Here is a 23,100-nt window from a genome sequence, read left to right on the forward strand (position 1 = left end):
TTTCCAGGAAAACATGTGACCTGAAAACATGTTACAGGTCACATCCATAATTTTCGGGGCATTTTTCTCAACGGAGAACAATTTTCTGGATAGAATCGACTACCATCTCTGTGCGCAATGTTTCTTTAAGAGCAATCTGTTATCATGCAAGTGTTCGTTCTGATTGCAGGGCAGATTCAGGTAGCAACTGTTTGAACTATCACACAATTCATCAGCATCAGTTGAGCAAACGAAAACCTTTTTGCTAATTGCCATAGAGAAGAGAGAGAGAGAAAAAAAAAAGCAAAATAGCAAGCACGATGGAGTGTTAATAATTTATGATGTATATACTCAGTACATAGCATTGCCACCGATGGATCCAGCCATGTTTTTGGTGAAAAAACGGTGCACACATGCACTTTCTTATCTCTGAACATCAACAGCACAGAGGCAGTCAGGGAGAACCACTAGAGAGGGATATCAAGGCCTTTCCCCACTTCAAAACCAATTATCTCAAGAACACCTTTGTTCAGAATCTGAAATCAAAGCCACACCAAATGCAACCATCATCATCACCCAATGCAGGAGGTGAATTACGAGATAAATAGCACTTTTTTTTTCAATTGATAATTTCCTACCAACTCAACGATGAAGGTCCCAATAAGACCCATCATACAGGCTCTGGAGTTCCAGACCTCTGCAGTATTGGTGAACCCCAGGAACGGCTCGCTGAGCTTGGGCTGCACCCTTGGTACTTGGACCTACCAGAAACACCAAAGTTTACATCTTCTCTGAATTCTACTCCCTCCGTCCCAAATTAAGTGACGAAATATTACATGTATCTAGATGTTTTTTGGCTATAGATATATCCATATTTAGGTAAATTTGAGTCACTTAATATGGGACGGAGGGAGTAGTACTCATGAATGAAGGAGAAATAAAGAAGCAAGAAAGATGGTTAGCCATTCTTGCAACTTACTCCTGCAGGAAGCTTTGCTGCCCTGACTCTGAGAGTTGATGCTCTCGGTGAGCAGGCGACAGCGTTCTTCTGGAGTCTGTTGCCGCTGGGGGCTTGATTTGCCTGGAGAAATGGTTGGTGCGCTGTGGAGACTACTGCCATTGCTAGGTAGGATTTCTCTTGCTCTATGTTTTTGTTTTGCAGGAATTTCTCTATGCTTTTGTATGTCTGTGCTCCTTCTTGCTGCTTGTTGTTATCCTCTTAGCTCAGATGAACGTCCACCAACCATGTCGAGAGGCTTGCCAGTGGCCACCAGACAAGGTGCAACTTGCTATCTGCACCTCCAGTTTCTCCAGTATATGTCGACAAACCTTGGCCACACAACTTGGCCTAGGAACTTGTTTGCTTGCTGACGCAACTTTCGGTACAGACAAGCGTTGCGACGGACACAAGTACTTGCCATTCATCTACGTTAGGATTGGTAAGCTATGCTATGAATGAATGGACTGGTGTGTATCTGCAAGTAAATTTGCCAGGAAGGAGAGCTGCAAGGCAGATAATGTTTCAGCTGTTGTTCCTTTGCATCTATGATTGTTATGTACAAGTTACCTGTGCAGAATTTGAACTGAAACATGGCACTTTAATTACACTCACTAAAGCTCACCAGCGGGGGAAAAAGCAGAACCTAGCTATTTGGTAACGTAGCAAAGATAGATTACAAGAAACACATTGCTTCAGGATGAACATGTGCCTTCTGGGTTCTGAAGGGCTCTATATACAGGAGAATACAATTCACACTGATGTGAAGCTTAAGAAGCGGAGTTCTGCTGCGCTCGCAACACCATTTCTTCAGTTGTGGTGCCTATGATCTCATTGGCACGCTTCAATGGAGCACATAAGATCCTTCCAATTGAGTCCTGCGGAGCACAAATTCATTGTAAGCATGTTAGTATACCTTAGAATGGAAAGTAGTTTCGATGATAATTATTCAGCGAACGACTGTTAACGAATGCTGAAAAGCTCTCTGTTATCAAACTAGCATGTAGGTACATAATCTATATAGAACATCAAAAGTTTCCGTTGTTCAAGGATAGATGATCAGCTTCCATAATTCGTTACTACCTCGCTACTATTCACCTGAAGCGCTTTAAATAAGAGGTAATAACGCTGAGCATACACTTGATTTGGTACATAAACTTGCAAAACTTAAATTTATTCGTCCAATAACTTGGTCAATATGGGCATTTTAGTCCAATATTGGGTTCGGAGACCAAATCTTGCCACCGTGGCATGCCGTGCTGGCAAAAGCTCACACGCCAGAGTCAGTTTAGTCATATTGTTTGCAAAATACTCCTCGTCTTTATGTAAATCACATTGCTTGGTCATATAATTCCCTTCTTACAAATCCTCACTCCCTCTCAATCAGTGAAATCTCTAGGCCAAATTCCCCTCAAACTCCCCCAATCCCAAACCACAAATCCCTAGGTCGACCGCGTGCCACCCTAGCTCTTCTTCTCTGTCGACCCTCATTCTCGGGTGACCCCCACTCCCAAGGCCGCCTCGCCTCCTATTGACATGGCTTCATCAAGCACCGTCGGATCCAACCCGCCACCCCCAGTACAGGCCTTTGCCATTCATCAACTACACGAGCTGCGGAGTTAGGGTGGCGAAGAGGTTTACAGCAACACAGAGAAGAACACGAAGCATGATTTTGTGAAATACACTAATCATCGTGGAAGTTGGACATTTTTTATTGGTTTGATTTTGCGGTTTGCTCTGCTGGTTGATTTTCATCCGTCGACTGGTTGCTGCAATTTGTGGTGTCGGATAGGTAAATATGTTGTGTTGTTGCAAGAAAAGGGATTTGTGCCCGCCGGATCACCAATGCTCAATCCAATTGAATATTTACATGCCAGAAGAGCCTGGGCTTTCTCTCACATCCGCTGCGCGTGAGGTTTTGCCAATATGGCATGCCATGGTGGCAAGATTTGGTCTTCGAACCCCAGTTTGGACTAAAATGTTCCCAATGAGCAAGTTATTGAACGATAAATTTGGGTTTTGCAAGTTCATGTACTAAATTGCACGTCGCTGCCAAGTTTATGCATGTGCAGCGTTACGTTATTACCTCTTTATAAACATGAATCACTGAATGAAAAACCAGACTAACTTTTACCCGCCACGAAGGAAACCAGAGAGAGAAATAAGTTCCAACCTACCGGCTAGAGCTAATCCAGTTTCTAAACTGTAGACTTTGGTACAGAGAGGTGCTTGGTATAGATTTTTATATCAGAATGAATTGATTGAAAAAAATTACCCGATGAACAATACCAAGCTTCTCTAACTTCTTTACAGCATCATGAACATCAAAATTGCACTCAGCCCCAAACTCCTCCTTAATTAGCTCTTCACAGTGCAAATCAAGATCCTGGAAGTAACAACACATGGATAAACACTATAAGGTTCCTGAGTTCACATTAGTGAGCCGTAAGAACAAAAAGAAGTATATGAATGAATTCCATTATATAAGCCCATATCGCTACAACCACCCAAAAGTTAATTGTTGCAATAATCTTCACAAAGTGATCTCTGGCTACCATGGTTGGGCATCTAATATTTGATCAAGCAAATAGTTTACCTCGACACAAAAGCTTAAGGATGTTTGCTTTGCAGTTTTCATACATGAGTGTGCTTTCTGTTCTGACAGTGCATGATGATGCATACTTATTAGACACAAGCATCCAAAGACAAGGTAAATTCATGAAAATATGTACTACCAATATTTAGGTTTTGTTTTGTACATTAAACCTTTGGCAAGGGATATGCATGCAATTTTGGTTCTCGGGCAACAAGATGTCAGATATGCATGCAAGTTTGGTCCAGTAAGCACTGACCATGTACATTACAGGACAGCAAGACCTACTGAAGCTAAAGTTAAAATGCAAAAAGGAAAACAAGAGTTAAATAAGTAACAGAAAATTTGATGCAATAGAAGAGATACCTAAAGAGACAAATGGAGATAAATACTAAAATAGATACAATCAAAAAGAAAGGAAGTGATATCACATCACACTAATATTCCAGCTTACTTGCATAGTTGCCTTCCCTTGCTCCATCAAAATGTAGTAAGAAATTATGACTTCTTTAACCTACATGAAAAGACGAGAAGATATCAGTACACATCACATCTTAGATATAGGTAAAACTTGTACTGCGAGATAAGTTTTAATTATTTCATACTTCTTGCTGTATCACATCATCACATAGGTGAAGAAGTGTTCCCTTCCCGCTATCAAGCTGTTTGTCATACATTGATTTTGTAATCAAATTTTGATATAATGTCATATTTTGCTGAAACCTGTATCACAAAAAAAAATCCATCACGTATGATAGATGACAGCAAATACCATATTGTAATATCATATTTAGTCTAACATATTAACAAAATGGCATTGATACAGGTATAAGAAAGTTAGAGTGGCATTTCTCCAAGTCAAGTTTTTGTAATGGCATATCTCCAACTGTGGAATAGAGAGTGGCATAGATCCAATTAACCCTATAAAAATAAACATAAGCGAGCCAACTTTTTTCAGCTTGGATTGACAACTGGTTACATAGCAATGTCTGCAGTCTGGGAAAATTACCCTCATATAAAATGACATTTAGGAAATTAGAAAAATGATGCCTGGGATATAAAGAAATAAAGATAACAATTGAGATAAGAATTTACGTGAAGTAGATCTTAGCACAATATCCAATCACACCAGACATGATTGCTATGACAACCCATACATCAGCCTTCGGCATTTCCAGGGAACCAACAAGAGTGACCTACAAGTAACAAGCAGCTGATATAGTGAAGTATTGCTATAAGTGCATCTAGGGAGAGCCAAAATAGCAGAAACATACCAAACCAATAACAGCAGAAATAAGAAACTTGACCCAATCCATTGGCGTTAAAGTCGGGTTTTTCTTCTCTGGCTACAAAACAAGTTCGAATCTAAGATCCTTAGAAACAACCCACTGAGGCACTGATGCAACTAAAAATATGTTGAATAAATATGGATCGCGCTTCCAGTGATCTATCTTACAAGAACAATTTCCATGTCAGCCATTGGAATATTTTTGAAATGCTTTACAAATATTCCACGATCAGGCTTAGTCTTAGTGCCAGCCCTCCTGTACATATAACATCAGCACGAGAAACTAATATCAGTAAACCAACACCTGAAGCATAGAAATCCTTCATGAATATGCAGGTTGGGTGAAAAGCTACCTGTACACCACAATCATCCTATCAAATGTAGGTTCTTGGATAGTCATCTTACTCATCAAGTTTTTTATGCTGTCACCAATATACCACTCCTGAAGGATTAAAATCAATTATTTTAATACCAAACTTTATCTGATACAACTACTACCAACCTTAGCTCAATTTTTTCTAGCCGAATGCGCTCGACAAATAGATCTTCTTCTTCTGTGTCTTCAATAATTTCATCAGTCTTCTTTGTGTCATTTCTTGACTTCAACTGCGGTTTCTTAGAGAACAATCTATCAATCCTATAACAAAATAAAGTCCATCATGACTATGCATTACAACTATTTTGTATTCTGGGTTAGCTTTGGGGACAAAGAAAAAGTAAAGATATTCAAACAAAAAACAAACTTGATACCTGGTAACCCTGAGCAATGACCTCCAAATTCGGGATATGAGTACATCCACTTTTTCCATGAAAAAGTAATCAGTTGTACGGTCGATCCCAACGCCTCGACGGAATACAATATACTACAAAGAAGCAGCCAGTATGAAATATAGTAATAAACTTATAATTTGCCACCCCAAAGATTGGCATTTAAGGATTTGCCACTCCAGGCACACTGACTAAGATGGCATTTAAGAATTTGCCACTCCATGCACACTGCCTAATATTGGTATTTAAGGATTTGCCACTCCATGGAAACTAACTCGTGGCGCCTGTATCCAGCGCCGCATTTCAGCGAGATATGAAGTGGCATATCCTTGGATGCCAATCTTTGGAATTATACATCCTTAAATACTCCTATTACAATGTGAGACCCCAACATTAGCAAATATAGCAACTTAATACCCTTATCAGACATGCAAGAATAAGGAAAGATGAAAAATCATTGAGAACATGACCATATTACGCACTGCTAATCATATCTTCCTCGAATTAGAAGAGTATGGCATGTGATTAACGGAAAATGGCAAGAAGAAATCAGTTACCTTATCAGCAAATGTAGGCAGATTATCATGTGGGTGCTCTTTAAAGTATGTTGTCAACAACTTCTTGTCTAACTACATTTTAAGGGAAAGAAATTCAGTGAGCTGAACATGTAATTTTTTTTTCCTGATGCTTACTTGGACATGCTATAATTCTGAACCTTAGATTCATCAACTTTGATGGGGAGGTTCAGAAGATATCGTCCAGACTGTGCAATATCATACTCTTCATCAGATAACAACTTGAAGTTGCTCTTTTCCATTATCTGCATAATACAGAGAGCACAAATGTGCACATCTTTTAGTTATCCAACAAGTTAAATGGTAAATATGTCTAAAATATAATTACTAAGATGTCAATCAGGTACTTCTCGTGATTAAAATAACATTGTGTTCTCTTTCCTAGTTCAAAGGATGAAAGCTAATGTAGTAATGTGTCAGTCCCCTATAAACACAGTGCCTTCTCTGAGGGAACCCAATAGCCCAAAGCAACACAGAAAGGGTAAGAAACCAAATTTCCCAATACCAACAATAACGTCTCCTTATGATTTCAACAAACCCATAATAGGATGGAAAATTAAACCCACATGCCAGGGAAGAAGTGCCAATGACAAATAAGGAGGTAAAATGACGAACCACTCCAAGCTTATTTTATAAAACTAATACAGGGTTGCCATGATAATTTTGGATGGAGAACTGTAGTGGAGGCCCCAAATGGCATGTTCAGCGGCTTTTCATGTTAGTTGCATTTAGAAATCATATCTCACTCAGCTAGTCATTTTTTTCCTTCGTGAAGATTTAATGAAACAACACTTGCAAAACGAAGGGAAGTGTCATTTATCAGTACAGTGTCCATACTTTGCTACGAAACCGTCAAGAAAAGAAATCTACAGAATAGATAGGCTATAGACCAATGCATTAAAGCCTGACGATTGACTTTGCTGGATTTGAACTATGAACCCAACCTCATGGAGATTCGAGAGCAGAGGTAGCAGGAAGAGATTGGACATTGGAGAGAGGCAGTGTTTTTTTTTTCTTCTCCTACTCGTGGGTTTGCATTGCCCAACTTGCTAGGGGTGAGAAGAGAAGGGTTGTAATAAAGTGAATAGATGACCACCAACTCCAAACTTTATAAGTAGGAAAGATATGTATAAATAATTCCTACCGCTTTAGGCCTCATTCAGTTATCGTGTTCCCCGCCGGTTTTGGAGGGGATTGAGGGGGATTTGGAGGGAAGTTGAGCTGCAATCCCAGCAAACCCTGTTGATCCCCACGGGGCTAGGTGTAACCAAATTGAGCCTTAAGCAATCAAATTCGCATGTGAACTAAGGCCATAAATAAATACCATGTCCTCCATACAGAGACAATAGGACAATGAAGTTATAGCTCAATGGTATAGAATTATGAAGAACATTTAGCATGAAGAATCCCATGTTCCAAATAGGGCCTTATTGTATGAAGAACCTTTAGTGGGCCAACCTGAAAAAGATATGTCATGAAATTGAACTCAAGAGTGTCAATCTCATCAGGCGGGAGATTCTGCTGCTCTAACCTCTTTCCACCAGAAACAGGATCAAACAGCGAGTACAGTTGCTGCATCAACCAGTACACATTAGGCAACAAGAATCTAGGCCTTTCATACAGAGATCCCATTCGATAGAAACAAACAGAAAAAACTAACAAGATACCTACCATTAGATCCTCAAACTGGAGGAGATACCAAGCCCTGACGGTGTACTCCACCTTCTTGCATAACTTCAAGAACTCATTACGATCCACATCATGCTCTAATCATAAATTTGAAACAAATGAAATGAATTACGGGGAAAACTCCAGCTGAGATTATGTTTTCATTTGATGCATCAAAGAGCACAAAAGTAAAGAAGGTTTGCATCATGATCAATACAATATGATCTTCAGATTGTGCACTTGATAGTAACGAGTAACCTCTATGAGCCCTTAATTTATAATATTGTGTGTTCAAGTTGGGGATGTGTTCTGAAAGCTGCACTCATACAGACAATTTTCAATAAAGCCCTACGCAGCTTTGGTAGATAGTACACACATTCCGCAAAAAAAAGGAACTCAAAATCCCCCTAAAGACCAAGATCTTTGTGTAGTACTCCCTCCGATCCATAATAAGTGTCGCTGATTTAGTACAACTTTGTACTAAATCAACTAAACTTATTATGGATCGGAGGGATTACCTCTGTCACGGGGTTATTCTGATGAAAAATAATCTGGTAAAGCGTAAATGGAGGGGAAGCAAGATTTGTTGCTTTTGCAATGAGAACGAAATGATACAACATTTGTTCTTCTCATGCTAGTTTGCTCATCTGGTTTGGCAGGTCATATTTGTGGCTTTTAACCTACCTCCACCTCTTAATATTTCTAATTTGTTTGGGAAATGAATACCAGGTTGAATAGAACACTGCTGAAACATATTTTAGTGCGGGGGTCCGCTATACGTTGGTCTATGTGGAATTGGCGAAAGTGACTTTATTTTTAACAAAAAGAAAGTTCCAACTTTTCGAAGATTATTCATTTGGCTACCATTTAGCCGTGTGGAGGTGTGGGATTCTTTGTCTACTGGGTGCAGCCATTTAGAGATGGTAGCTCAACACTTGAGCAACCAGTATGGATGGCATGCCAGTAGTAAGCTATGTGAAGGCACGGTTGTATTGGTGGTCTATTACTTGTGTACGTATACCACTCTTTTGTAAGAACCTTTAATAATGAAGAAATGGCCGTGTGCATCACTCGCTCGTGGAGAGGTCGAGGTCACACACTCACACCTCGTTCTTGAACATTAAAAAGAGAGTAGGGGGGTCGAAATGAAAGAACCCAAGTAAAAAATTTCAGCAAACCCCAGTCCACAACAACAATCGCCAGAGAGCAGTCATGCGAGCTACTGCAGGTTGATTGCAGCAACCTGCTTTTGGCACACGGCAGTAACTCCTTGCCTGATCATTCACACCGAAAGCTACCTGGCTACTACACGAGCACAATTGCAACGAAACAAACCAGACAACCCAGCTACTTTATACGTGCCTGCACAGATATACACAGAGATGGAAAGCGAGGGAGGCGGCGACCCCCAAACCCGCAACTGCTTCATGCGTGACGATTAGCGCGCGAGTGCGGTTGCTTACCGATGAGGTCGGCGAGCTTCATGACGAGCTTGGGCTTGATGACGGGGATCACCGCCTCCTTCTCCATCCGCACCACCTCCCTCGCCACCCCGTCCTTCCTCGCGTCCCTAGCTTTGCCCCCAATCGCCATCCCCGCCTCCGCCTCCGCCTCCTGCTTCTTCTTCTTCTCCTCCTCCGCCGACGCCATCCGCTCAATCAGCAGCAGCAGCAGCACGCGCGTAGGCGGATTAGGATTCGTGGGGGAACCGGATTCCGGCGAGCGGCGGTGGAAAAGAAAGCGAGTGGGGGGGTTTGGGCGTTTGGGGTTGCGATGAGGAGGGAAGGAGGGAGAAAGGGGTTCCTAATTGCTGGGTGCACCAAAGTGGCTGCACGGTCCACGTCCGTATAAACAGAAGAGGTGGGGTACACGACTGATGGTGCGTTTACAGGCTGGACATGGCTAAATTATCGGGCCTCGGGGAGCACGTGTCCAAGACGAGTGCTCGAGATGATAGGGTTCGCCTGTTTTACGCTGAGAGGTGGGGGCTTCTGAGATACCGGCCCCACCTGTCAATGAAGGTGTATCATCTCGCAGCAACGGCATGAATTGCAACGTCTTTCCTTGCGTACCAGCGGAACCATCAATCATGGCGATTGATCTCCTGCGGCAACGGTGGAGGTGTGTTAGCGTTCCCTTTATTTAGCTTCCCGTCTCGTTGTCTCCGTATATTCCATTCTCTTCTGTTTCCTCTCTTTGTTCCTTATTCCAGTGGCGGCGACCCATCCGACTGCTGTGAAACCCTACACCAACATCCAGTCGTCCAGGGATGGCGACGGCAAGCGGTCGCTGATTAACAACCATGGTGCTCGAGCAACTTCTGTTGGTACCTTCTTCTCGCGCTGCTCTCTATGTGCAGCAACACCACCACCAACATTAAAGCATAGACACACACCATATACTGGCTAATTTCTTAGTCCAAGAATTCCTTCTACCAATTCTGGTTCCTGGTTTTACTTTATTGAACCACCTCCTTTCTTTATCACGGAAGTATGAGGGAATTTTACTTTCTCAAATTCATTATTTCTGATTGATATTAACTGTGTTGATCACAAGCATTAGGAAGTTTTACTGGCACTAAAGATCCTTAGACTCTGTAAAATCAACACATGACATACACAACGGATGCATTCATATTTCTCAAGTTTTTTAATTGAAAACGTGAAGGCAGATAATGGGCAAGAGTTATGTTGATGACAATGATGAGAAGGGGTGTAGCATTTTCCTTCTGGTAATAGATTATTGAAAGTTCCGGATACAGTTTATGTATTATTGAGGTGCACTAAACTGCTCATGAATGGTAATTGATTATTCGGTTCCAAATGCAGTTTTTGTATTTCTGAGGTGCAAAGCATGATGATGCACTGTACTGCCCATGAATGATATTTTGTGTTTCTGACCAAAGATCGATCGGAGTATATTTTTTTGATAAAAGGGGTGTGAACTAAATTGGCAGTGTAGTTGTAAGGTATCATTGTAGCTTTTCCTTATTATTTTTATCCTGTTGTATATGAATTCCAGGGTTACGGTACCTACATCATGAGCTTCTAACCTTGGTAGTTATTTTGTTGACTCAGTTGTGTTCTGGACCTCTCTAGAGCCAAATGATGTTCATCCTTTTATCGATGCAACTATTCTTCAGGTAAACTGGAATCTGCTAATGCATTATCTATGCTGGTTTATTTACAGATATATTGAGCTAATTTTGGTCGTTTTTGCATGCCATGTCTTTTTTCTGCAGGAGAGTTCCGCGGTGAGCTCTGTAGTTCAAAAGTTCCTTTAATGGGCTGATTTTGGTTATTTTTTCATGCCACATATTTTTTCTGCAGTGAGCTCTGTAGATTTTAAATTTTGTAAGAAGGCCACAAGTTTTTAAAAATGATTGACACCCTGTATTTCAGTGGTAAAGGTGATCTGGCCTTCTGCAAATAGTTGGCTCAGCAGCTGGTAATGCGGGTTACTCTTTCTGCAACAAAGTTCTCCTTATTTACTCCATCATCTTCACAATTCGCATAATATCAATGTGATCCACTTGCTTCATGTCGTTTTGGGCATTTTCATTTTATCTAGGCCCAGGTTTTATTCACAGTTTTTTTTGTACTCTCATGATTGTTTTAATTGATATCCATCCTATAGTCTATGCTACTATTTTTCACATCCTTGTTTTTACTTTCTCTTTTACTTTGCTATCATGTGCTGGCTACAATTCTGAAGTTTATATTATTTTAGATGATGCAAGGCCATTGTACACCTGTTTTATGACTCATCTTAGTATATTGCACAAGAAATTGTCATAAAAACTTCAATCACCATTACATTCCCTAAAAATAAATGTTTCAATTATGAAAACTCATTAACACAGCAAATTCCCTGTATGTCGGTTGATATTCGACAATTTGGTGCAGATTTCTATTAGGATAGCATAATCGACCTTTACATATTAATCCTAAGCTGCTCAGATGTTGTGGCTGTACAAGCATTGGTGACTATTGCATGAATCAACATGATAGAGCCTGAGCGGCACGCCGCGCTCTTTCCAGGTAGGGCGCTTTCCCGAAGACGCGGGGCATGTTCTACGGCCGATTTTGAATTGATCTTTCAGTTTTTTTTCTGCTGTCCTGGGTTTGCATTGGTGATGATCGTTATTTTTTTTACAATTGTTTCAGGAATCGCCAGGCAAGTTGCTGGAGCCTAATTTGCTTTTGAAGGTTCGGGCCGGGGTCAGTGGCCTAAAGGATCGCAATTGCTTCCAGCAGGCAGGTTTGTTCTTAAATCTTCAATCTCACTCCTTTTCTGATTTGTGGCAGGTGTATGGTATTTGGTTGTCAACTGTAGGAAACTAGGTGGCTATTAGTTAGGGTGTTTTGGTTGCAGTGATCGCTCCTATATTACAGCAGGCAGAGGTGTGCTGCACTCACTCTACATTAGAGCATAAATTGGGTGCTTACCATTTGTTGTTGGATCACAGCCACGATGAACGTTTGATTCCCGTCCAAACGGTAGTTGCTGATGTTTAATTTGGTCCTTGAATACTTATTTGCTTGCAGGTAGCGGTCAAATAATTGAAGACGTTCATGGTGATTATTGCAGACCTTGAGTGCTTTTACATAGAAGTTCTGGATGCTTTTTGTAGAAAATAACCTTTGTTAGAACTTCTTCGGAATACATGTGCAAATAAAATCACCTTGCTCTACCAGGACTAACTCCCAACGATCTTAACAACCCCTGCAAATAATGCCTCCTGTATTAAGGACAATCTATCTGCCACGGGATGTTAAGATGGCTTTGTATTGCTCCTTGAGACCTTGATATAGGTGGCCTCGATCTGGTTCTGAGAGTAGAGAGCTCATTCCTGCCTGCAGGGTGTAGCATTTGGTTAGTAAATTTTAGACAAACGAACTGAATTCTGGTTTTATCAGTAAAATTTTCAATTATTTTAGAGCAACTTTGAAATTTTGAGATTTATTTGAATTTGAAACTTGTTTAATTCAACTTCCCTAAAGTTGCACACATAGGCTTTCCGCCAATGCCGTTGGACCTAAGTTCTTTCCGCCAATGCCATTGAACCTAAGTCCTTCCGCCAGGCTACTTTTGACAAAAAAAATTGGAGGAGGTCATTTCTGTCAAAAACGTCAGTGAGGGGGCTAGTTGAGCAAAATATTCGCCATGGCGGGAGCAGAGGCATGTGGCGAGGGGTCGGCGAGGGTGAGGGCGAGGGTAGGCCGTGGAGGCGTGTGTTAGGGCAACTCCAGCCAAGCGACCCAAATAGACCACTTTTTATGGCCGTTTTTGTCTGTTTGGGTCACGGGCCGGATAGAAAATGGCCCGAGTCTGGGCTTCGTCCGTTTGGGTCGTGGCCTGCGTCCAATGGGGCGACCCATTAAAAAAACAGAAGACAAGAACAAAATACCCATTTCATCTTTACTCTCCTAAAAAAGCCATTTGGTGGTGGCGGTATGTCGCACACCCTCTACCCTCCTGCACGTGGGACCACCCTCAAGCGCTACTGGTGCGATATCCCCAATCGAGCGGAACAGTTTCAACCTATTAATTTTACACAGAACAGTTTCATAACAGTGTTCACAGTTCACAGTTCACATACACAGTTCAACTAGTCTGAGAGCACATATATTCAACGAGTTATAATAGTTCAACAAGTAGCACCAACGAGAAGCATGACAGTTATGTAAAAACACATCTACTTCCTAGACCCTCTTCCTCTCTTCGAAGCCAACTTCTTCCTCCGTCGGGGTGGTTCCGCGTCTTCATCATCTTCATGTACCTCTTCCTCTTCCTCTCCTTCTTGCTCTTCTTCGGAGATGCCCCTTGAGCTGAAAGTAGCTTCCTCTGTAGCTTCCTCATCTTCACTGTCGGAATGAACGGCCACCTTCTTCTTTTTCGTCGAATAATCCGATGGTGTAATGTGGGGTCCCTTTCCCTTGTTTCCACGCTGCTGCTTAGGGATTGAACGTTGATAATCACCTAATGTGGTGTCGTCACCCACAGATCGTCCTTCCTGCATTCGATTGCCATGTCAATTGCATAAATGTAAGCACAATGTGAGCAGCATTAATGTAAGCAGAATTCAAACCCAATTGCATTAATGTAAGTAAAATTCAAACCTCCTTGGACAAGTCATCTTGAACATCTTCCTCAGCATCGGTGGGTGAAGACGAACTTGAGAGTGCTGACGATGACATCTCGCGGTCATGGCAACCTCCTATCAGGTTGGCTAACCGCCGTAGCCTATTGCCCTGCCGCTGAATTGTTCAGAAATGAAAAATTGATTTCTCGGTTCACATATATGCAAATACAAAAGACTAGAGAAGCACGCACCTTCATAAACTTCCTTAGTGCACTCTCACCCTTTTTCCCGTGAGGAGTTTCATCGAGAACTATCTCTATTCTGTCGGGTCCTTCCTGATCTCATCACGCTGAAATGAGGAAAATATTAATGTGTAACAACAAAATATTAGAAATTGGGTTTAGACTGGAAAAGCATAACACCGTTACCACAAAGTGCAAGACATTCGCATATGATGTTTGCCTCCCATCCTTTACAAGCGTGTTGTACTCCGCGTTTGCAGCCTCGTCGAATAGGTTGTCTTCTTCCAAAATCTCATGGCTGTACGCGGGCCGGCAAATCTCCGCTCTGGTGTTCTCAAGATACCAACGAAGGTAGTTGTTAAATGCATCAGGATTTGCCGGCCGTTGGGGCGTTCCTTCACCATTCTCCATCTTGGCCAAGCACCTTTTGAAGTTGTCCACATGCACCCTATGTTCCTTAGGCCAGTTTTGTTTGCTCTTCTGTTTTTTTCCTATCAAGCCTACAAATATTTGGAAGGCACCATATTATAGCGGTAAAAAGGTAACACCGGAAAGCTTAATGAGAACAACAAAAACTTACTCATGCAGCTGTATGTTTGTGTCCTTCCACTTTGGGGGATTCGTCTGGAACAACCCAAACTGTTGCATCACATGCTGCGGTTGATGAAGTTCAACCGCCCACAAGCATATCATTGGACATTGCATCAACCACAGATGTCTTTCTTCCAAGCACTTCGGGTTTAGCTCATAATCGAATGGGACTCCGAAATCGTCCCCACTACCATATGGCTGTCATTCCACCTTAAACATATAACAAGCATCGCAATGTTCAGTTAGCATAGAGCACGGAAATCATAATAATTTTCTGCAGTAACAATATTTACCTGCTCAGGGGTTAAAGTGTCGAACTCGTTCGTGTACTGCCTGTACAGAAGTTTAGTGTCGTTCCAGTTTTCTCTCGTACGGTCACACCTGTAAGCCCAAGTGGGTCTCCGCAGCGGGTCTTCTTCATCGTCCCAATCGTTGAATGCAAACGTTTCCGGGCGTCCAACGGGGAAGCGTTCCCAGCTCCAGACAGACTGTAGAAGCAATGGACCACCTATGCCGCTGTCTGGTTTGCTCCTACGACAAGCATCGTCCAACTAAAACAAGAGGCAACCAGGAAATAAATTAAGACATGTCATCAAAGGTCATTGCACATAGAAACAACAATGAAATATTTATTACCTGCCGGTAAAGGTAGGCAAGTGCAGCTGTGCCCCAGCTCCAATTGGAGTCCCATACGGTTAAGGCCTTCAGCCAATGCCATTGAGCTGTCCTGCCACCCCCGTCAGCAAAGAGAGTGCGTGTGATGACATACCACACGTATACTCGTGCGTACTGCTCAACCACCTCGATGGAAGCATCCTCGGGGCACTCGGAGAAGTTCTCAACTATCCAAGTGTACATTGCTCCCGCTGGCACTCTGTCGTTTGCGGGGTCCTCAGGGGCCTCTGGTGCCCGACCAATAAGATCCGCCGTCTGCTGGCGCCATCCCGAAGAGGCCGTGTTGATACACACTGGTTCCCCGCCGATGGGGAGTGCTAGGATCATGGACATGTCCTGAAGAGTGACAGTCATCTCACCGGTCCGGAGGTGAAAAGTGTGGGTCTCAGGCCTCCACCGGTCGACAAGCGCAGTGATTGCACAAGCGTTCATGGCTGGTGTCGACCGGGTCACCATATGGATGAACGGAAGGAGCCCTGTCCTCAAGATGAACGGTGTGTACCGCTCATCGTAAGACATGGCGCCTGAGGAGGCACCGTGAGACCGAAGTTTGAGGGATCCAAGATCCTACAAAACAAGTACAAAAGCAATTAAAGTTAAGATCGTCTCACTTACACATTTGGAACAAAACAATGACAAAAAAAAGAAACATGTAAATGCTCATTACCATTTCTTCATCCCGTAGCAAACGCCCACGGTGCGCCATGTCGTAGTGATCCATTAGGAGCGCCATCCTACATGTTCCAATTAAGACATATTAACAAACGAATGGGACACCCGTACTCCCAAATAGTTGCAACAATTTACACAAATTAATTGATTATAACAGCCATCCCACATGCATGGAAAAGAGCCATTCCACAAAACTACAATTCTCTCATGGTAGCACTTTGTAGAAGATAAACACTTCTGTTTGGTGTTGGTAAGGACTGTAACCAAGTTAGTCTTGTTGTGCCATTTGCAGTTTATAAGATATACCAACTCATGAACTTCCATTTGAGTCTACAACTTACTGCCTATCTTCCGTTCTACTTGAAGAACACTGACAAATACATATATGTGTGTGTGACAGGAGGTGCATGTGCAGTTCAATCCTTGCTCAGTCACTAGATTTCTGTATACATATATGTGTGTGTGACAGGAGGTCCTATCTTGCATGTACAAGGGGAACAAAACAGTGCAATGCTTAAACGCTTTTAATGTTCAAGTATCATGGGCGTTGAAAGTTAGACATTTGTACCTGAAAATTGGGCTCGAGCTAAAGTTTAGATACTAGTCAAGTATTTCAGCCAACTTTTCACAAATCAGAAAAATATTTTCTAATTCAAAAATCTCTAGCTACTGTCCACAGTAAAAACGCAGGAAATTCAATCAATTTTTTGCATATCTTGTTAATGTGTGCTGTTGAAATTTTGTGCCACGAATGCATGTTGCATCTTCCACTGATGTATCAATTGGTAGCACTGAACTGGAGCTTTGTACCAATAAGACCAAGTTTAGCCATGTAAATGTATATCATGTGGAAAATTACTTGGTGGCAACACAGAAACCAACAATGGACGGCAGAGAAGAAGGAGAAAAAAAAAACTTTACCAGAAAAAAGATTGACCAACATGATGACCTTCTAGCCGGATCCTAACATGTCATTTTGTTGAAGATTGTGATTCTATCCGGATCCTAACCCTCGAACCCTCAATGTAGAGAAATTCCTAGGACAAAATGCGGAGGAAACAGAGGGGATCGGAGGAGAATACCTGGGGGGAGCCGATCCGGACGGATTCCACGGAGATTGGGACGAATCGGGGGAGAGATTTCGAGGGGAACCGCCGCCGCCGCCGCCGTGTTCTAACGGCTCTGCGTGAACCCTTCTGTGTTTCCGCCTCTGGCCCGAGCGGTTCGGCCGCTTTAGGGCAGAGGGGTATAGCGCCTGGTGACGAGGCGCTAAACTACCATTATAGCGCTCGTGGACGAGACGCTATAGTGGCTTGCCGTGGGTCCCTGGCGTCGCCACGCTGGACAGGGACGCCACGCTGGCACCGGTGTAACGCACGGCCGCAGGGCATTATAGTGTAGGTATAACGCCAGGTATGCAGACGCTATACAGAAAGGTCAGTTTTATGAAATAGTTTCGCCAGGAATTCATTTTTTAAATTTCTTTGTGTTTTGGGTCAATTCTGTCGAAATTCAGCTTTCAGACCATGCCCAAGTCGAGCGCTTCAAAGTAGCCTAGACTGCTATTGCTAGTGACTGTAAAGAATGACTTGGTGTGATGATATGGGTTTTGCTTCAGGCCAGTGACTTTTTCGCGATGCCTCACCTTGATGTGGCTGGATGCTAAATGATAAAAGATTGGATGTGACTTTGATGTGATTTTGATGTGACTGGATGCTAAATGATAATGATTGGATGTGACTGTGTTTTGTAACTTGAGATGGATTCCTCGAGCGGTTTCTTTTTTATTTGTTGCAATTATAAACATGATACGGTATCTATTCATTTTACTTTACAGGTCAGGAGTGCTAGGTTAGTAGTTTCTTCTTTTGACACTAAATCTCTAATCCCAACAATCCGCTTGCTTATAATTGCATGCAAATTCTAGCGACGACGATGCAGATTGCTGCTCACTTCGTTTTCTATCACTTCTATTACATATATGTAAATGATTTTTAGGTATAAATACATCCGTATTTTTGTGCCGTAGCTCACGGGGTGTCACTTGGCTCTGCGGCATGGGTGGTGGCACGAGGTCCAGGCCATGAAATGGGAAAATGACTGCACAGTCTAGAAAAGGACCAAATTACGGCGCCAATCTAGGGCTATATAAGAGCATCCACACTCTTTAAAATACATACCTCTATAACCACTTCTAAGGTTTGGAAGTTACCTCCAAGGACTGTAAGAAATAAAGTTGGAAACTATCTCTTCATCTAAAGGCAATCTTTAAGGACTAAAATAACATATCATGCTTGGAGAAACACTCAGTTTGAGATGCGAGGACCAATAGTTCATGGCGAAAATGAGTTTTTTTACGACGAAAATGAGTTTTTTTAGACAAGCCGGGACCCAGCTTAGAGGTGAGAAAAGCTTTAAGCATGCAGCAGAAGGTGATAAATGAGGTGATAAATGTGGAGGCAGTGAGCGGATCACAGCAACTTAGAGGCACAATTGACTTAAAAGACTGTGAAGTGAATGCCCTAAAGCCCTCCCCGGCTCCGTCGAAGGCACAGGTGAAGGCGAGGGTTTCTCCAAAGGCACAGTCCAGGAAGGGACCAAATCGTTTGTGTCGTACGTTTCTCTTGTACTAGACTAGACCATTACAAGTTTACAACTCACGCGGAAGATCGAAGGATCACCTGTGACGGAACGGAAGCGGCCCCTAGTCTCATGTCATGCATGGTCGTCCACCGGGACACGTGGTGGGTACAAGGCATTTGTCGCTCCACCGCTGTTGCTTCTGGTCAATATGCTTCCAAACTGAACCAGTATGTTTTGGTTACAGTGAGTAAAATACTTAACCATTTGTCTTTTGGTTAACCAGAAAACCTATCGACTATTCATTAGGCTAGCCCAGGAAAGCTACCCTCTGCTACGCATCGCTTCACTTGCAATCGCACCTCTTGCACATCTTCGTTCATTGAAATTCACACAATCGCACCATAAAATCTACAGCTGGGCTAAACAAATTGTAAACAAATTGCATGAACAAAATTTTCTCACCTAAATTTCGGCAAGAGGCGTTCCAAAACTCGTAAATCCTTGCGATCTAGTTCTGCTTTGTCAATCTACGTCTACTGTTCTGCATGCATTAGCAAACTGGCAATCAGTGAAGCATGAAGGACAAAGCTAGGGAGCGTCTCGTGCAAAACTGAGTCACAAACTTAGATAAGGAATAGAAAATAGCAGCTTCAGACAAGAGACACCAAACTATGATGTTTCAAGGGCAGCTACAGATCTTCTGAACTAAAAAACCCAAGATCTGAGCCAAATAACAAATCAAATTAATCACCGTAGAGAAAATATGAAGGTGCTTTTCTCAATTGTACGGATTACTGTCGATCTAAAAAATTGTATGGATTAGTCTGTCCTGGCCTCTTCGAAGAAACATTCCAGTACTTGTTCTTATCCTGAATTTATTTCATTAAGCATAAGCGTGTGCATCACAGTTGTAGTCACAATTCCTAAAGAAAGAATAGTTTGAATGTCCAAGCCTGCTATCTTGGCTACCTCCAATTGCTGAATCAACGACTGTCAGACTTCTTCATGTGAGGCTTTGCCAATGAAACAAAATTAAAAAAAAAATTCCAAAATGGGCAGACAATACAAACAAAATGAGTCTTCTCTGGTACCCTGAAATCGATATGGGCCGTCCATTTTCCATAATCCTAGGGTGCAGATCGATGCATATTTTCCTGACAAAATGAGCAGTATATGGATTTTTTTTCCGCACGGGCCGGCCCAAACCCCGTCGTCTCACCCCGTCGTGCCCGCTCCCTCCCCCGATCCAGTGCCGCCGCCCTCCTCTCCCCCATCCAACGCCGCCGCGCCCTCCCGCCCTGCGCCCTCCTCTCCCCGATCAAAGGCTGCCGCCGCGCCCTCCCGTCCCCACCAGCTCCTCGATGACCCACCGGGAAGCAGCCCGCCACCTGTACCCACCGCCCCGGCGCCGATCGAGGCGCCCGTCGCCGCGCCTCCCGACCCCGTTGGAAAGGCTCGAAGGACCAGCGGCTGCGCCGTCCAAGGCAACGGCGACTTGCGATTGCACATGTTCCTTTGCTGAAGAAAGTTCCTGAAGCAACATGCGACTGAACCTGCTATTTTTCTGAAGACCGAGTTGTTGCTTTGGTGTACAGGATTTTTCTTATGATGTTCTATAGCTTTGCTGTAAAGACCTAAATCAAGGCATAGATCCTTGCTGTTTTGATTTACCTGAATCAATTTGTTGCTTGTGTTGGTCTTCAAATTGATATACTTGAATAAATGTGAATTTACAAGGAAATCTTTGCTGTTTCATGCCATGATATCGCTCGGCATCTTGAAATTGCAGTTTGCTTGCAAATCTCCATGGATTTTAACCTGTTAAAAGTAAAGCATGGTGCATATATGCCATGAACTAGACAACAATCTTTCAAAACATTCGTTGGATGTAGGCACAAAGGCCATTCTAAAAATTATGCAAAACATGAGCTTCACAGGTTGAAATTTCTGAAGATGAACATTTTCTTTAGAAACATGCACTGAATGTAGGTACAAAAGGCACAAAGGCCATGCATTGAATGTAGGCACAAAAGGCACAAAGACCATGCACTGGATGTAGGCACAAAGGCCATCTAGAAATCATGCAACAATGAGCTTGAGCACTAGGCTGCCTTTTGAGGAATGCATCATAAGATTTCTGAACTCACAAGTATGGTCGAGCATCAACAAAACCTGCAGTTCAAATTGACTTTACGGTTTGGATGATGCTTCTACTTTCTTGGTTGCCTACCATATATTGACTTCAGGTTGCTGTTATTGAATTAATCTAACTGTTGGTATCATCTGACAGTAAGAATAGTTTTTCATCTTCATTGTTTACATGGGACTGCCCCCAGTCAATGGTTGCTGAATTACACGGAACAGAGTATTTTTAGAATGGTTTTGTGCCAGTATTTTGCTACAAGAGACAATATGTATACTCCGTACAACAATACTGGCACAAAACATCCAAAGAAGCTAGAAATTGTAGACCCATTGATGAATTGCTGACTCCTACTTCCAAAAGGCTATGCCACCAAGTGTAAATGAAGCTTGAGCATTTATGTTCTAAAGCTTGCAATTGGCAGAAGCACACACATGTTATACGTCTCAATTTCAGCGAAAGGAAAATTCAGCATTTTCCTTGTGAACTCTTAATACCTGATAACCAGTTCAGTCCAATAAGCACCATATATGGAAAGCACACACCAGGTACACTGACTAACTTTGGAACTCTTCTATTCCTCAGGCCGGAATTACTTGTCGAAATATTACATGTATCTAACAGCTTTTACACATAGATACATCCGTATTTGGACAAATTTGAGACAAGTAATAGCAGTCGGAGGGAGTACTAAAGTCTATTGCATTAATCCATGCTGTGGAGTGTGGCCATTCTATTAGGATTTTTGCACGTCCAGTGTGCAGAAATGCAATTTTCAGCTCCTCAAAATTACAGAAGCTATGAATAGAAGAAAGCAAAAATCAAATCAGCGATAGTAGGGGTATTATCACTATCCATGTCGTTCACATCCTATTAGGTTTTCTGAACAATCCATCATGCAGAAATGCAACTTTCAACATCTGAAAAGACGTGAGATGTGGAACTAAAAAAAGAGAACGTACCAAATCGGAGTGAGAATCAGTTGCTCCTAGGACAGCATGTCTATTTGGTTGGGCCTCAACACATCCTAAATTATCATGAATCCTACCAATCCATCCATGATAACATAAAGACAAACAAACACAACGCAGGGCAAGCATTATGGTTCGAACAATAAGTACTAACTGGCATAAAGAAACCATGCCCAAGTAGTCAAATCATCAGCACACTACGATAATAATAAGATTGTACAATGAAGAATTAACAGGCAGAAACACACACTCTTAGGTAGTCAAAGCATCACATATTGCAGCCCATTCACCCAAACAGCCAAAATAATAATAGAACACAGTTACAGCATCGTAAATTATCACCCATGGCATCGGTTCAGAACCACTTAATTGACTTCATAATAAGTTCACAACCTCATAGACCAACTTAACAGCAAGATCACAGTATCATTCAGACATGGGTGGATCAACCACATAGATGCACGCTGCCTGGTTAATATAGATAAGACGGCCTAGCACTGGCGGTCCGACAAGACCAACAGTTGGATTACAGAGCAGCCTCAACCTTGACATGGTGCTCGCTGACCTCTTCATCCTTTTCGACAAAATCTTCCATGGTATAGACCTTGGTCATCCATTGCTTGCCTTTGAACATTTCTCGGGTGAATTTCTCAAAATCCTCCCCGAGCTGGGCCAGAAACAAATCGAATTCCTCATCGGGGATGGTTGCATCATCTTCTTCTTCTTCTTCCGCTTCCTCCTCACCATTGTATAAGGAATAACTGCTGAGCTTCAAAGACTTTGTCTCACCGGCATCCACCTTGGCATGAGGGGCTGTGACTTCGATCGCTCTGAAGGGCTTCTCCTCCTGCTCACCCATTGTCTTGTCAGCCTCCAGCTTCGCATCATCAGACTTGCCCAACTCAGAGAAGTCTGTTCCCGGCGACCCCTTCTCAGCCCCCACTGCAACTCTGGTGTCACTGACGGCCTGCTCCGCAATCTCATCCATGGTCACGTCGGCCAGAACACCAGCATCAGCAGACTTGTCCAGCTCCTCGGGGAAATCCACGTCCGACGCTGCAATATCTCCCACGGAACAGTCTTCCCCCTTCCTCTTTGTGGCGCCCCCCTCGAGGGAATGCAGATGCCCCGCCGCCGGTGCCTTCCTTTTGGTGGAGCAGAGCTTCAGCGAATACTCCTCAGCCTCCATGCTCTCGGCGGGAAACAGCATCAGCGAACACTCCTGCTTGCCGGTGATATCCTCCTCCGTGCTCTTGGTCGTGCACTGCTT

The 23,100-nt window shown here is 42.8% G+C and overlaps 2 protein-coding genes and 1 long non-coding RNA gene across 7 annotated transcripts; 1 reads left to right on the forward strand and 2 right to left on the reverse strand.

Annotated features, from left to right (window-relative positions):
• Positions 1-221: 221 nt before the first annotated feature.
• LOC100839853 (light-harvesting complex-like protein OHP1, chloroplastic) lies at positions 222-1,237 on the reverse strand. Its single transcript, XM_003576320.4, has 3 exons — positions 959-1,237; positions 618-740; positions 222-515 (listed from the first exon to the last, which is right to left on the reverse strand). The coding sequence occupies exons 1-3, from the start codon at positions 1,097-1,099 to the stop codon at positions 447-449; spliced, it is 333 nt and encodes a 110-aa protein (XP_003576368.1). The 5' UTR covers positions 1,100-1,237; the 3' UTR covers positions 222-446.
• Positions 1,238-1,483: 246 nt separating this feature from the next.
• LOC100837107 lies at positions 1,484-9,684 on the reverse strand. Its single transcript, XM_003576139.4, has 15 exons — positions 9,332-9,684; positions 7,872-7,966; positions 7,659-7,772; positions 6,341-6,445; positions 6,183-6,254; positions 5,608-5,720; positions 5,360-5,494; positions 5,211-5,279; positions 5,026-5,113; positions 4,844-4,915; positions 4,665-4,765; positions 4,175-4,292; positions 4,024-4,083; positions 3,252-3,362; positions 1,484-1,854 (listed from the first exon to the last, which is right to left on the reverse strand). The coding sequence occupies exons 1-15, from the start codon at positions 9,516-9,518 to the stop codon at positions 1,747-1,749; spliced, it is 1,548 nt and encodes a 515-aa protein (XP_003576187.1). The 5' UTR covers positions 9,519-9,684; the 3' UTR covers positions 1,484-1,746.
• Positions 9,685-9,744: 60 nt separating this feature from the next.
• Positions 9,745-12,783, forward strand: LOC106866784. Of its 5 annotated transcripts, none has more exons than XR_001407664.2 (5): positions 9,745-11,010; positions 11,110-11,315; positions 11,774-11,908; positions 12,035-12,128; positions 12,416-12,783. It is a non-coding gene; the product is annotated as an uncharacterized LOC106866784 (long non-coding RNA). The 5 variants fall into 5 exon arrangements; XR_002966428.1 differs by having other exon boundaries at positions 9,745-10,836; positions 10,946-11,010; positions 11,110-11,908; XR_002966427.1 differs by having other exon boundaries at positions 9,745-10,599; positions 10,697-11,010; positions 11,110-11,908.
• Positions 12,784-23,100: the final 10,317 nt, after the last annotated feature.

This window comes from Brachypodium distachyon, chromosome 4 (assembly GCF_000005505.3).
Source record: "Brachypodium distachyon strain Bd21 chromosome 4, Brachypodium_distachyon_v3.0, whole genome shotgun sequence".
Taxonomy (NCBI): Eukaryota; Viridiplantae; Streptophyta; class Magnoliopsida; order Poales; family Poaceae; genus Brachypodium; species Brachypodium distachyon.